The following is a 15,149-nucleotide window of genomic DNA, read 5'->3' as shown; positions in this document are numbered from 1 at the left end:
CAAACTGCTGTAATGGTCTGGTGTACAGGGATGCTCTGCTCAGCTGTGGATCAGCCTGCTCAACCACTTAACAATTTGATCGAGTGAGTTTCTGTTTTTTACATTTAAGTATCCAACCAATGACCTTAAATAAAGATCAAACGGATTCAATGAAAGCGCACTAAACTAAACTCATCACGGTTGTATCAATGTGGAAATGAGATCAGAACATGGTTTCTTAACGGAGGGCTGCAGGCCTGGACTGGGACAAAAAAATCAGCCCTGATATTTTAGGTCCAGGCGTTACCATGTTCAGTCCAAAGTGAAAAAAACAAAAAACAGATGTGACACGTGTAATGTGATCATCAGAGAATATGATTTTTATAAAACATTTATTATTACTTTATAAAGTTTTTCTTACACTGTGCTTAGCTCCTTGTATGAATGTGTAATCACATGTCTTTGATAAATAAAATATTTAATCTTGGATTTGTGTAATTTGTGGCTATTGAATAAAAGTTAGTCATGTATCCACTGATAAAAACAGATGGCTGAAAGAAATGTTTGATGTAAAAAGGAAACACAGTGTTGTGCTGTTGAACTGTGAGTTTCTAAATTACCAATGTTTAAATGCCGAGAGGAGACTAGCAGCCCTGAGTCTGCATGTAAAACATTAAACTCCATAGCAGTGATACCTGTTCTTACACAGGTATGCCTATTCTTTCTTATGGGACTTTACTGTCCCAATGAAACAAGAAGATCTTGTTTTAAAGTACATTTTTTGGCATCCCGTAATCTCAAGAATGTTTATGTTAGATTCTGTTTTTAATCAGGTTGTGATCTTAGAGTCAATCTCATAGCACTCGGCCTGTGCTTCAAGGATTCTGATAGTTAGTATGACTCCGGGGTTTTGACTCATTTAAGTCGGTGTTTTGCTGGGAGGAGAGAAGAGAGGCATGTAAGACTGCAAGTCTGCTTCTTGATCCCAACTCTGGATAGTCATGTTTTTAATATGTGTTTAATAAATTTTATTTAGAAATAAATTTCTAGAAATGACAGCTGCTCCATCTAAGGAATGTTGTCTCTCCTAACAAGACCGGGTTTCCTCTGGAAAGTTTCCCAATTATCTATGAAGCCCACATCGTTTTTTGGACACCACTCAGACAGCCAGCAAGGAGAACACGCGGCTAAATATGTCACTCCTGGTCTGACTGGGGAGGGGACCGGTGAAAACTACAGACTCCAATATTGTTTCCAAAGTTACACACCGATTCAATATTCATTTTGGTGACCTCCAATTGACGTAACTGGGTATCATTACTGCCGATGTGAATTATAATTGTACTGAATTTATGTCACGATCCTGGGTCTTATGACCCAGTGTTTTGAGTTTAGTTTATTTGGATGTTTATATAATTAAGCTCATGAGTTTTTCTAGTTCTTTGTTATTAGATTCCCCTTGTGTCTTCCAACCCCTGTTAAGTCTCCCTTGCCCTTCAGTGTTTCTAGTTTTGCTTCCCTTTCCGTCCAACCTGATTACTTCCAGCTGTGCTCTCCTTCTGTCTCTCATTCCCTCGTTATCCCTCAGTGTATTTAAGCCCTGTGTTTCTCTTTGTCAGTGTCGTAGTCCCCCTCACGGCTGTGTTTCCTTGTGTGTCAGTTTATCCATGTCCCAGTTTAATTTAGTTTAGTTTACCATGCCATTCTGCAATAAAGCAGCTTTTTGAATTTAATTTTGTTGTCGTGAGTTTTGCGTTTGGGTCCTTCTCCTGCCTGTACACAGCTGAAACATGACAATTTACGTTTATCCTTAGCCAGCAGTTTTAAATTTTCCTCAATGTCACCTTCTCCGGCCCCTGGAAGATAATTGACCATGGTTGCTGGTGTCTCTAACTTCTAATGTCTCAGAACAGAATCGCCAATTAAAGAAGTATAAAAGTTACGTTTCCTCAGTTAGAATACACAATTTAATCAATTGGTAATGGAGTAATGCTTAGTTAAAAAGCTGAGTTAAATAAATGTGTGGTGAATAATTGTTTAAATTATGTATCTTCAGTTGCTGCAACTCTGTTATTAGTACATTCAAATGATGATGAATTACCATCACCAACTGGTAGAATATGGAGATGAAGCTCATCAGCTGTTATTTGAAATAAAAACTCACAAAGTTTTGATTTTAAACAGAAAAAAAGAATCACTGCTTAACCTTCAATGTTTTTAGGTTTTTACTTCCCATCTCTGCTGATATCAGATATCTGATGTCCACAAAATAATAATATAAAAAGAACATCTGACATCAAGTCAGTATCTGATTGGTGCTCTTATAAAAACCTTTCCCTAAATATTAAAAAACCAAAAGTAGTCATTGCTTTCAGGCGACAGAGAGGGGCGCTCAGGCCACTGGAATCTGGAGGTGAGGAGGATGAGGGGGTGCTTGCTTTATATTTCTGGGAGTTGCCATCAATGAGGTCCTTAAATGGACAACGAATGGTGCTCCTATTATAAAACAGGCACAACAGGGACTTTATTTCCTCAGAATACTGAAGAAGCCCCACCTGTCTGCAAATCTATTAGAGCATTTCTACTCTCAATATAAAGCATCCTGCTCAGCAGCAGACAGCGAAACTCTCTAGAGGGTGATAAAAACTGCTCAGGACTTCACTGGCCAGCCTCTGCCGCCTCTGGAGGACATCCACTGGTCTCTTCCCTCTGGCCCCCTCTAGGCAAACGGCACAGGTTACTGAATTCACCCACTGTACCGACTTCCACAGTCGCTAGAGGCCGGGGATGAAGCCTGCCTATTTGCCTGACGCGCTGTCAACTTTACGCAATAATGCGAGAGGTGGAATTGTTTGTTTGTTTATTAAAGTGCTTTGAGAGTTTACAGAGTAATGTCATCGGCTCCTGATTCAGACTCTTACAACGTCACAGGCTCTAATGTAACAAGGCGAAACATGTTGTGCAGCGGTCAACAAAAAGTACGGCTACCCAGCCCTCCTCTCTGTCAAAATCAAAACCAGTGAATGACAGACTGACAACGCCCATTTATGTCACCGCTAGCACCCACGTGACTCCCATAACAACCAAACAAATAAAAACCCAGTGATCATCAAAATTACAGGCTGTAATCAGCTGATCTGTTGCTCTTTGTGGATGCACACAACTGAATTCAACAAGATGTAAGCAGATATTTCATAAGTTGTCCCAACTGTTTTTCATCTCTATACACTGACAGTACACTGTTTATGGTGTCTTTAGATTAGACAATATACAGTTGGAATTCAAGGAATGAACGTCAGCATCATCAGCTTAATGTCATGGTCGGACGGTCCTGCTTGTGTGTGTGTCTCCCTCTCCTCCCCTCCCCCCCTACTCCAGGTCTGGCCACGCCTCCGGGAGAGAATGGCCGACCCCTGACCGGGAAGCGTCTCCGCTCGGCTGCCAACACACCACCCAGCTGCTGCTAATCTTTCCTCGCTTGGGCTGAGGTATTTACCAGACGGCAGTCGACGCTGGATTGTACTTGAAGCTTGGTAGTTTAGTGTGCTCGCAATTCTGTGACTTAGCATAGTCAGGCTAGCCTTCTCATCAGATGTTGTTGTTGCTCGTCCATCAGGTGGAGAAGTACAGAGCGGAGAAAAGGGCTCGCTGGTTTTATCACTCGGGAGGAGAAACACACACGGAAGGAGCACACACGGATTTTCACTGAAGAGTAGTGATTAGTGGTGGGCAGATCGATCCAAATATCGATTATATCGATACCAAGTTGGCATCGGTATCGAATCAATACTAGGCTGGTGAGATCGATTCTTTACTTTTAAGTTCCGCTCTTGTTTGTAATGCTGTGCTTTTGGCAAAGGTCGCTGGACTTGCTGCTCCTGTGTCAGCGCAGAGCAGACGCACTTTGCTCCCTCTTCCCCCTCTTGTGTTGACATGTTGCGCTGTCACTTGACGTGACTTAGACAAGTTGGGGGTTGTTAAGTTGTTTACATATTATTTATATTTTTATCAGCTGTTATTGTTGTTGAGAATTTTAATTGTAAATTTTGTATTATAGTTTCCCAGCAGTACTTGTTTTGATTTGTTTACTGGTTTGCACAATTTATTGTAAATTTTTTATTAAAAAAATAAAAATAAAATGAGTAAACCGCCACGGCAGACCTGATGGCTTTTTCATGCTTCACAGCATGATTTATTCTTACAATAATCACATGGCTGCTGTAACAGTACATTCTGCTCCAGCTCTCCTGCTGCCAGCTGTACACATCACAATCAACAACAACACAGAACACAGCACAGGTTTTAAGCCGGCGAGGCATGATTGTAGATGCCGTGCAAGTGAGTCCATCTCAGAACGTACCCCGCCATATACCCCCTTTGCCCCTGAGACAGAGCCTAACCTACTCGCCCCCTCCGCGAGCAGGCGAGGGAATCGGCCCGGACCATCGGCGCCCCAGGTAGCCACCCATGTGGCAAACAGCAGCGGGGCAGCAGGCATGGAAGTGAGCCGGGGCTCACAGGCAGCTGAGCAGGTGGTCGGCGCGCAGTACCACGCAGCGTGCCGGCCTCTGTTGGAAGAGAGGCTGGACCGGACAGCACGCTGCCCTCGGATGTGGCAGGACCCCCCCCCCGCACCTCCGTCTCCAGCTTGGCAGGTCCCGCCAGCCTCCAGCTCACCCCGAACCGGTCCTTCCCGTGCGCTGTCCACCGTTACAATAATCACACGATTTCTCTAACAGTACATTAGTACAACGGCTGCAGCTCGCCAGCTGTACACATCACTAACAACAATACAAGCAGAGCACAGGTTTTAAGCCAGCCAGGCGTGATTATAGACGCGGTACAGGTGAGTCCATCTCACCTGCAGTGGCATCGCAGAGCAGCCACAATAAGAAAGCATTTTCTATTTAATTATAAACTTTATCCTAATTATGTCCTGGGTTTTAACTATTTAATAATAAAAAATGAACCATCACAAAAAACACTTAAGGTTATAAAAATTAATTGAGACTTAGCAATTCAATGACGTATCCACCTTATTTATTGAAAAGTATCGGTATCGGCATTGATATCGGCAATATTGGCCCGCATTTACTTGGTATCGGATTGATACCAAAATATGCAGTATCGCACACCACTGGTAGTGATGTGCGGATCGATCCTGAAATATCAATTCCTCCGATACCAGTAATTTATGTTCTATAATCGATTCTCACATTAAAATATCGATATTTTAGTAATTTAGAGTAAATTTGTAGTTTATCATTAACAGGAACACAGTGGAAAGAAACTATAACATTCGGATTGTCTACATTCAGAGGAACTACTTCCTCTTCCGCCTTTCATAGTCATGTGCAAAATATGGCTGTATAAATGTCTCGCAGCCCCTTGGCGTGCGCACTCACAACAATGGCTGAGCGTAATTGTGCGGACGTATTTTACCTCCACAAACAGCTGAGACGTGGTTTGCGATACATGTGGCAAAAAAAGTGCTCCAAGAGTGAGGTGTTGTGGCCATACTAGGGAGGCATTCAAAAGGGCTGTTGGGGGGTGATAAATACATTTTACAGGGTTTATTGATCGGATAAAATACGTTAAATGTCACCATTATTATTGGCCGGCCCGGAAACAGCGGGGGTGTCCAAATTCAGAGGCTGCTTCCACCTGAGGACCCGACCTTGGCGGTCTAAAGAAAGTAGTAGGGTAGTACGTCACAAGCTCCCTCGGTGGAGTGAAACTCTGCCGTCTGCTCCTGGCTATCTAATATATAACCGGGCACTGACGTAAACTCTTCTGTTTAATTATTGTTTGATGTTTATTCAGCTGTGTGAAAACCCTGAAGGAACCCTCCCGAGGGATTAATGAAGTTAAATTTAATTTAATCTAATCTAATAACTTTAATCTCAGCCAAACCGATTTAGTCACGAACAAATAAAACACTGAAAAAGCCAAACAATAACATTTTGAAGTTATCAAAGTGACTTATATATCATGTTTAACCCGAGTAGTGAAAGACCGTATCAGTATCATCGATACCACCCTGAATATTACTTGGTATCGGATCGGAAAGGAAATCAGTGGTATCGCACATCACTAACTCATGTGCACCACCTTCGGGAATTGGGAGAAAATCACCTTTGGACAATTGCCCTTCTTTGTTTAAGACTGTATTTGAGCACTGTAAATAAACGCACTGTCTGCTTTGTATCCAGAGTTCTGCGCTTGAGTCCATGCTTTCCATTAGCCGTGACACTTAAATTCAAATTCAGTTCTGCTACAGTTAATATAACCCTTTGACCACGAGGACCTTTTGAGGTCTAATCAGGACATTTTCACACGCATCTTAGTAAATAAGTTACCGTGTTCTGGAGTTGATATAGAAGCCCTCATAACAATTATTGTTATTAGATTGGACAAAATCCAAGATAAATTAAAGCTTATCCATGAAATTCTTGATGTCTGCTGTACAATCATTCGATCCTCGAAAAAGAAATGTGCAAACAAATCATAAAAGGTCGCAAATTATCATGACGTTCATGTCTGTGATAAGTGTATGCAGCTTTCTGATGTTTTTGTGTTTTTTCTGTTTAATTTGATTTCCTTTAATTTGTTGATTTACGCTACCGGTGATGTGTGGGCCACTATTCTGGCTCTGATCCGGCTTCATGGCTTCAAGAGCTTCTGGCTGTGAAGGCTGCCTCATGGGTCCGTGCTCAGAATGGTAGAAACCATGATAATAGCTGATAAAGTGTGTTTATTTTAACAATATGCCATGGCTACGATCAGCTGTTTTTCCACATGCTTTCTTGTAATAACTGTGTTTTTAGCACTGTGTGTGACAGAGTGTGTTGAAGCTGGAAAAGTCCTGTTGGGTTACAGCATCAAAAGAGAAACTCTGGGGCTCTGAGGGTTTGGTTTACTGACTTCATACTAGGGCTGGGAGATATGGCATGAAATCCATATCGTGATATAATTTGAAGCACGTGTGGTAACGATATATATCCCGATATATTATTTTCTTCTGTATAACGTATTTTCCACACTATAAGGCACACTTAAAATTCTTTAATTTTCTCAAAAATCGAGTGTGCCTTATGTATGAATTCTGGTTGTGCTTACTGACCTGGAACCGATTTGGGCGTGCAGAAATCTGTTCAAAAATGTTTTGATGGATTGTCAGAGCATTACGGCTGCCGTAGTGAGGAGCTTCGCGGAGTAATCTGGGTCCAAAACTCCGTCCCTTCAGGTCCCAAAGTCAAACGAACATTGAGAGTTAAAAATGGTCTAAATTCTTTCATCTTTAATAAAATCATCAGCGTTGTTGCTTTACTAGGTGTAACAATTAAGTTTAACAACCAGGCATCCATGAAAACAGAAGTTATTAAATTTAACGGAGTTAGAAGTTAACAGGAAGTTAGCTTGCTAGTTTCCACCTAAACATGACACACCATGTTCTGACTGAGAGATTTTTTAAACTAATTAAAACATACAGCTCTGCTACCACTTCTGACATAAATGAAGACAGAAAACTAAACATCAGTGGCGTTTGCAGGGTTACTGAAGTTGGACTACCTGGTATATAATGTTGTGCTACGTGATTGCTAGCGACACAGCTATGTTAGCATAACATTAGCACAGTGAAGCTGGATGATGAACGCCAACTTTTTTTCTACTCGATAAAAGTTAACGTGAGGGATTCTGGTGGTTAGGGACAAATGCAATCGCAAAGCAGGATGCTATACACGGGGCAAACGTCAGTCAGGAGAACAACTGAGATTATTCATCCACAATACAAGGTAGTTATTAATGTACTGCAACAATATGGGAATAGAACAGCTACGAGAGAATTCAACATTAATGAATCAATGTTCCGGAGGTGAAGCAGAGTTTTTGGCTTTCCCAATATTTCAAAAGTGCTTCATCTCTTTGCTATGACTGTCTCCCGGCTTAATTTGCAGATGATAACGGTTGTAGCCGCTGTGACGCTTTCGACCAAAACAGGCGCAGCTTGATGACATCATCAATATGCGCTATGGCGATACAGCGGTATAGTCAAAATCTCTACCGTTGGCCAAATTTATATCGTTTGTATCTTATATCGTTTATATCGCCCACCCCTACTTCATACTGCTTTAAATTTAGTGTTGTGCCATAAAATCCATCCTGATTTAATTACTTTTTAATTTCATGTTTTTGGTTTCTGATTTTTGTGTTTATTGTAAACTGGTATTTGGTAATTGTAACAAATTAGGGTTTTTCATGCAGTGCATAAAAAACTTCGTGGAAAACACAGTGACTTTTTCTAACACCGCACTGTGTTGCTGTTATGTGGCTGTTGCTTCCTCTCTGCTCACTGACGTTAATTGATATTAACTGCGCTGGTGAGCAGCAGCTGGTAGATGCACTTGATTGCTTCGGCTGGCTGCTGAAGCCTCGCCCACCTGACTGTCCCAGCCCTCAGAACTGTGTTTTTTCCACAGCTGTCTGCAGAGCACAAGTGGACATCTTTGTCTTCGGCTGGACCTTTTACTGCACTGTTTTAGAAACGAGCGCGTTTACGTCACAAACAGCAGGAGGAAAGTATTTGCTGGACCAACGTCAGTGTTTTAAGAGGTAGGAATTTATTCCATGTGTTTTCTTTGATCGAAATTAGCCTTCTTCATAGATCGTAGTGTCTCCACATGGTGGGTCTTTTCCATTTTATTCCCCGTCAGAGTAATATCTGAAAAAAAAAGAGAGATTTTATTTGCCCACACAACAACAAAAATATCTTTCAAAGTTTTTTTCCAAGTTATAATATTTCCATTTATATCTTTAAGGATGATTGCTTTTCTTTGTTTTTATTCTGATATTTTGAAAATGACCTCAGGTTAAGTCTTTCAGATATATCTTAATCACTTTATGTTGTATTCAGGCTGGCTATATTTTAATGAAAGTTACGTGTCAGTATAACGATCATGTTCAAATTAAATCTCTGATTTAGCTGTGAATAGGTACAAAGATGGTGTTCTGTGGTCTACGCAGTGTCCAGATGGAACCAGGTAAAACATCACTTAATAAATACAATTTCATAGGAGATTGGGGGGGGGGGGGACGGCTGTAGCTCAGGAGGTAGAGCAGGTTGCTTACCAATTTGGAGGTTCGACCCCCGTCTGTTGCAGTCTGCATGCCAAATATCCTTGGGCCATGTACCAACCCCAAGTTGCTTTCTGATGCATCTATTGGCGCATGATTGCCTGTGCACTTCCATAGAAAGAGTATAGAAAAAAGTGCTTGTGCAAATGGGTGAATGAGACAAGTTGTGTAAAGTGCTTTGAGATAGAGTAGAAAAGTGCTGTATAAGAACCAGTCCATTTAACTGGTTTGACCAAGTTAAGATGTGTTGTAAATTTGGATGTTTCTGTTTGACTGTCAGTTCCTCTGAAGAGCATTGAGGTGGAGCTGGAGGTGAGGGACCATGTGGCTATAGTGGTATCCACTCTGAACTATGAGAACAAGGAGGACAAACCATTAGAGGCTGTTTTTGTCTTCCCTCTGCCTGGAGATGCTGCTGTCTGTCATTTCAGTGCTCAGATTGGACAGATGCAGATTGTAGCTGAGGTGAAGGAGAAACAGAAGGTGAGCTGGACCGTAAATATAACCTGATTATAAGTGAGCTTCAAAATAAACACAGTGAATGTCACTGACATGTGTCACCTGTGCTTCAGGCTCGTGAATTGTATGATGATGCTCTGAGCTCCGGTCAGCAGGTCTGCCTATTGGCAGAGAGTGATGAGAGTCCAGATATATTCTCTCTGTGTGTGGGCAGCCTGCCTCCAGGAGAGAGCGCCTCCATCAGGTTGGAGTACGTCACTGAGCTGGCTGTGCAGGCTGATGATGGTCTGAGGTTCTGTCTGCCTGCTGTGCTCAACCCTCGATACCAACCTCAGGGTAGGACAACTGTAGCTTTTCTTTTGATCCTGCTTGCCTTTTGTGTTGTTCTCTGTCAAGATAACCTTTGTTGCCACTGATTTTCAGTCCACCTCTTGTGTAAATTCGTATGCCTCGAACCCTTTCTCCCTTTTATAAGAATGGCTTCTTGATAGCCACCCTCCTTTTGAGAGCGTTTCTGATGAAGCTTCAATGAACAGTAAATGGATCAACTAAAGACCCAGATCCATCCCTCGGGTCCTGTTAGCTGTTCGCTGGATCTTTTTCCTATTTCTTAAGGACATGACTTTCAAATCATTATGTGCTGTAGATAGTTTGTTAGGCCTGGCACTTCTTCACCTGTCTAGTTTCCACAATGTTTTAAGGACACACTGCACAGCTTACCCAGATATGTCAAGTTTTTATCTAATAGCACTTTGGCAATCATCTTATTGGTGCCAAAATATTATTTTATAAATGTCAAAGTGTTATTTTTTTACTTTTTCATGGTTTCAGCTAAAGAAATGGGAACAACTGATGTGTACTTGCAACAGGCTGCCTAAAGATACAGTTTAAAATTGTGTCCACTTTGCTAAGTTGTCTGTTATGTGTAGACACAACACTGGTTCCTCCCTTGAGTTGGGTGCCCATGAAAAAGGCACCTAACATAATATGTACACAAGCTTTTATTACTGCACCTTCTCATACCTGGGTTTACGTCCCCCTTATGTAAATGTGTATATGAGGGAGATTTACAGAGAACATTAAAAGTCAACATCCAAATATATGGCCCTGCAGATGATACTTAGCTTTATCTATTGTTGAAGCCAGATGGCAAACAACAATTGAACTAAATTATGCTGAAAAACTAGTTCATGCATTTATTACTGCAGCGAGAGTACTGACTGGGCCTAGAAAAAGAGAACATATTTATCCCATACTGGCTTCTCCTAATTGGTTCACTGTCAAATCCAGAATCAAATTTATAATTCTTTTACTCTCATGTGACTTTTGTTTCACTGTGATTTGGTACTATACAAATAAAACTGAAGTGAAATGTATTAAAATCAAATAACAATAGAAAGAAAACCAGAACATGAGGTTCAATTAATTTTTCTGTGAACCTTTAAGTTGATACTGTAACAAAAGATTTACTTCTAATCAGTCTGATGCTGTGTGCAGGTAGTGCAGGTGCAGGTTTCCAGGTAACTTCTGTTCCAGCCTCTCTGGAGCCCTACAGTCTGTCTTTTTCTGCCCGAGTGTCCTCTCCTCGTCCAATCTCTAAAGTAGAGTCCAACTGCTCCCTGGACCCTCTGCAGTACCTCAACACCGATCAAACCCAGGCCACGGTAGGTAGAGTGCTGATGTGTCTGTGTTACTTGTTACTGATGAATAAATATGAATGTGTTTGTGGTGTGCAGGTCAAGCTGGCTGCAGGACACAAGTTTGACAGAGATGTTGAACTGCTGATTTATTACAAAGACGCCCACCAGCCCACTGCTGTGGTGGAGGCAGGACAGGCCTCTGCTGAGCCGGGTGAGTGAAAGTTTTTAGTTTGCAAATACACATTTCATTATCCTTACTTTTTAACAAACAGTTTATGTGTTGGAATAAAAAGCATTTATGTAATTTTCTTTTTCTGTCTCTCATTTTCAGGCTCTCTGATGGGTGATCCAGTGGTGATGGTGAGTCTGTACCCTGAGTTCCCCCAGTCTGTGATGTCTTCAATGGCTCCATGTGGAGAGTTTGTGTTCTTAGTGGATCGATCTGGAAGTATGGGATTTAGGAACCACGGATTTCCTCGCCAGACTCGCATCCACGGTGCCAAGGTATTCATAATAAGTTTACTCTGAAATCTTTAATTTCATGATGTGCCTCTCACACAGTGGCCTCACCATCTTTTCCCTCTTCCCTTAAGGACACTCTACTGCTGCTGTTGAAGAGTTTACCAATTGGCTGCTATTTCAACATTTACAGTTTCGGGTCCAAATATGAACACATCTTCCCGTGAGTCTCTGCCTCACATCAGTCAGCCCAACAAAAGTCTGTTTTTGATACGAAGTACATGTACTTGTGTATTGGTGTTTGTGTAATGACAGTAAGAGTGTGGAGTACAGCCAGAAGACCATGGAGGAGGCTCTGAAGAAAATAAAGAAGATGAAGGCTAATCTTGGAGGAACAAAGATCCTGAAGCCCCTCAAATATATTTACAGCCAGGCCTGCATTCCCAATCAGCCTAGACAGGTAACACAGACATATACACTGACATTACACTGACTATTAATGCACTTTTTTTTAAACGCCCAGCTTGAACAGTTATACAAAGTTAGTGTAGTGTCCAGGAAACAGTTCTGCTCTTTTGTTTGCTTGTTTATTGTGTATTACCATGAAAGTATTTTTGTTTTTGAAACTTAACTCAGCTCTCAGAACTAGTTGTGTGTTTCTGGGTCTGATGTTATGTCCTTATGTGCCAACTCTCCTCTCCAGCTGTTTGTCTTTACTGATGGACAGGTGGGAAACACCAAAGAAGTGATCGATCTGGTGAAGAAGAATTCAGATTCTCACAGGTGAAACTACAAAAAAACTGTTATATCTACACAATTACCAGAATGTCCAACATGTCCTCTGTGTACACAACAAAAGCTGTTGTATTGCAGGTGTTTCTCTTTTGGGATTGGGGAAGGGGCCAGCTCTGCTCTCATCAATGGGATGGCCAAGGAAGGAGGAGGTCACGCTCAGTTCATCACAGGGACTGACAGGATGCAACCAAAAGTAAGACAATAAGTCATAATAATTGTCATCATAAAAAGACAACATGATGTTATTATTAGGACAGAATGATTAAAAAAAAAAAACCATAAATGTATTTTTTTTTTTTTTCTAATTCTTGTTGTTGTCAGGTGATGCAGTCGCTACGATTTGCTCTGCAGCCAGCTGTGGTCGACATCTCAGTCACATGGGATTTACCAAAGGAAGTGTCTGTCACTGTCCTCTCTCCACCAATCACAACACTTTTCCAGGGTCAGAGGTCACTGATTTATGCCCAGCTCACTGGACAGGTAGGAGCAGCAGCCTCTCATTAGGGGTGCAACGATACTCGTATCGATATTGAACCGTTCGATACAGTGCTTTCGGTTCGGTAAGCATATGTATCGAACAATACAAAATTTTTAATTTATTTTATCAACTTTCCTTCTGACGATGCTGTCTGTGTTGAGCGCTCAGTGAATCTGCACTCGACTGCTCCGCCTAGGCTGCACTGTCGAGTGCAGATTCACTGAGCGCAGGGCAAGCTAGCCAGACAGAGGTTAAGCTCTCGTTGCAACATGGCAAATTGAACCTCCCCCACCCTCATTCAGATCTGGCGTTTGGAACTATTTTGGTTTTCATGTGAAGTATGACCCTGAAGACAGTATGTTGGATGTGCCAGGCAATGCTCAATTACATGGGTGGGAACTACTGCGTTAGCGCAGTTAGCTCGTTAACGTGTTGGCCGTCCAGTCCCACACACGGGGCGATCCGCGGTAGCTCGTTAACGGAGATTTGCCGTGTTGTGGCGTTAACTTCATTTCAGATTAACACTGACAACACTAGTGTGAACACAATGAATATGACTGCACATTTCCTTCCGACATCATCCTAGTGCAAAGACAAGTGGAAGCAGACAAAAACAAGCACGCACGCATGCTACAGACTTTACCCGAGTCATTTAGACAGCCATTAGCACAGGATTCTCCTTATGGGACCTGATATCTTTAATATGCTGCTGAGAATATAGCCCAGAAGAAGCATATAGTATAGCTTTTATTTTGGAAAGAGCCATTTCTCTGTAATAAACTCTCTTTTCCAAAGATGAGTGATTCCTCAATCAGATACAGGGCTTGCAATATCGCTAGCCCGACGTCCCGGGGCTAGCGATTTTCCCAGTCGGGCTACCAAAATCTATCTCTGCCCTGCCCGTCGGCCTATCGTAGGAAGGAAAAATATATGTCAATGCTTTTGCATTCTTTCGGAAATGTAGCTGGGTAATTATGTCATTGGCATCGGTGAGCCACTGTCAATATGTGACATATTGAAATCGCGTTTGAATTTGCGCTTGGTTTTTTGCTTTCACTTTGCAGTCGCGCGAACTGTGTATAGAGAGCGACAGCACTGATCTGTGAGTGATGATAATTTGCGCACCAATTCCTCTGACATTGTCTTATCAATCGTTAGCTTACTATGCAAACATGACAAGTGAACTCTCCCGCAGCAAGCTTAAACATGTGAGAGGTTGATCGCGCAGAGAATCGCTGACCGTTATGTGTGTGTGTGTAAAAGCAGCAGGATATATATTTTAGTTCTGCTGAGCCAAATAAGACAGGTCAGGGTGAAGAAGTGACAGCCAAAGAAAAGCTTACCACAAAACTGTAAAGTTATGACAAATCAGACTATAAGGCAAAAAGAAAGTGCAGCTTTATGGTTTCATGGACAAAATAATTTCTGTGGCTGCAATATGACGAGCTAAATAACCAGGGCTGCACATAAGTGGTCCGCAGGTGCGCATTCGCTGTCAAAATAAAAAACGTGCACAAGATAAGAAGTTGCAATGCGTGTTTGCGTACATAAGATTTTCTGGAGGAGGACAGACGTTTGTTTAGAACTCTTAAAGATGTCGAAGAAGCTCCTTTAAGCAATTACTGTGATGTTCCTCCACCTCCAATGAAATGTCAGGAGTCCGAACTACAAAAGAAGCACGTATTCTCGGAAAAGTAGTTGCAGGAGGTGAGCTGGCTTCAAACAAATGATGAACGCACAAAGAAGTGGTGCAGAATGTGCTGTGAAAATTTAATAAATGACAAATTAAAAAGGCATGAACATTTTTTTTTTTTGTATCGAAAAAAATATCGAACCGTGACACCAAAGTATCGAACCGAACCGTGAATTTTGTGTATCGTTGCACCCCTACCTCTCATGTTGTTGTTTAGGTATTTGATGACAGTAATTAACGTGACTTCTAACACTGTAATTCTGTGTCAGAGCTCAGAGGCAGCAGAGGGCTGTGTGACGGTGAAGTACAGCCTGGCAGGTCATCCCTCTGAGAACCAGCTGCACTTCAGTCTCAGACCTGCAGAGGACACTGGGTAAATGAGTTCATATCTAGTGTCAGAATTAGATATGAAAACAGAATAAAGCATTATGCATATGTCAACGTGACTGCATTTGCTTTTAACTCAGAGCACAAGAGCACCTAACTACTACATGTATTTTTGTAGGATAAA

General features: G+C 41.8%; 1 protein-coding gene across 1 annotated transcript; it reads left to right on the top strand.

Annotated features, from left to right (window-relative positions):
* Window positions 1–2,970: 2,970 nt before the first annotated feature.
* Window positions 2,971–15,015, top strand: LOC146693567 (von Willebrand factor A domain-containing protein 5A-like). The gene is made up of 15 exons (XM_085478608.1): window positions 2,971–3,158; window positions 3,358–3,776; window positions 8,460–8,592; window positions 8,963–9,020; window positions 9,395–9,597; window positions 9,687–9,909; window positions 11,071–11,237; window positions 11,310–11,424; window positions 11,545–11,717; window positions 11,807–11,895; window positions 11,988–12,132; window positions 12,376–12,455; window positions 12,546–12,660; window positions 12,789–12,947; window positions 14,908–15,015. The coding sequence occupies exons 4-15, from the start codon at window positions 8,981–8,983 to the stop codon at window positions 15,013–15,015; spliced, it is 1,617 nt and encodes a 538-aa protein (XP_085334734.1). The 5' UTR covers window positions 2,971–3,158; window positions 3,358–3,776; window positions 8,460–8,592; window positions 8,963–8,980.
* Window positions 15,016–15,149: the final 134 nt, after the last annotated feature.

This window comes from Copadichromis virginalis, linkage group LG14, assembly GCF_057382275.1.
Source record: "Copadichromis virginalis isolate Kocher_CV1m ecotype Utaka linkage group LG14, C_Virginalis_male_GT1.1, whole genome shotgun sequence".
NCBI lineage: Eukaryota > Metazoa > Chordata > Actinopteri > Cichliformes > Cichlidae > Copadichromis > Copadichromis virginalis.
This window is presented reverse-complemented; position numbering and strand designations above follow the sequence as displayed.

What these genes read in the sequence shown, in the direction of transcription:
- LOC146693567 (XM_085478608.1), top strand. Translation starts at nt 8,981, where the DNA reads ATGGTGTTCTGTGGTCTACGCAGTGTCCAGATGGAACCAG. An exon ending in CTGACAGGATGCAACCAAAA is followed by an intron (nt 12,661 to 12,788) that starts GTAAGACAATAA and finishes TGTTGTTGTCAG; the next exon opens with GTGATGCAGTCGCTACGATT. An exon ending in ATGCCCAGCTCACTGGACAG is followed by an intron (nt 12,948 to 14,907) that starts GTAGGAGCAGCA and finishes ATTCTGTGTCAG; the next exon opens with AGCTCAGAGGCAGCAGAGGG.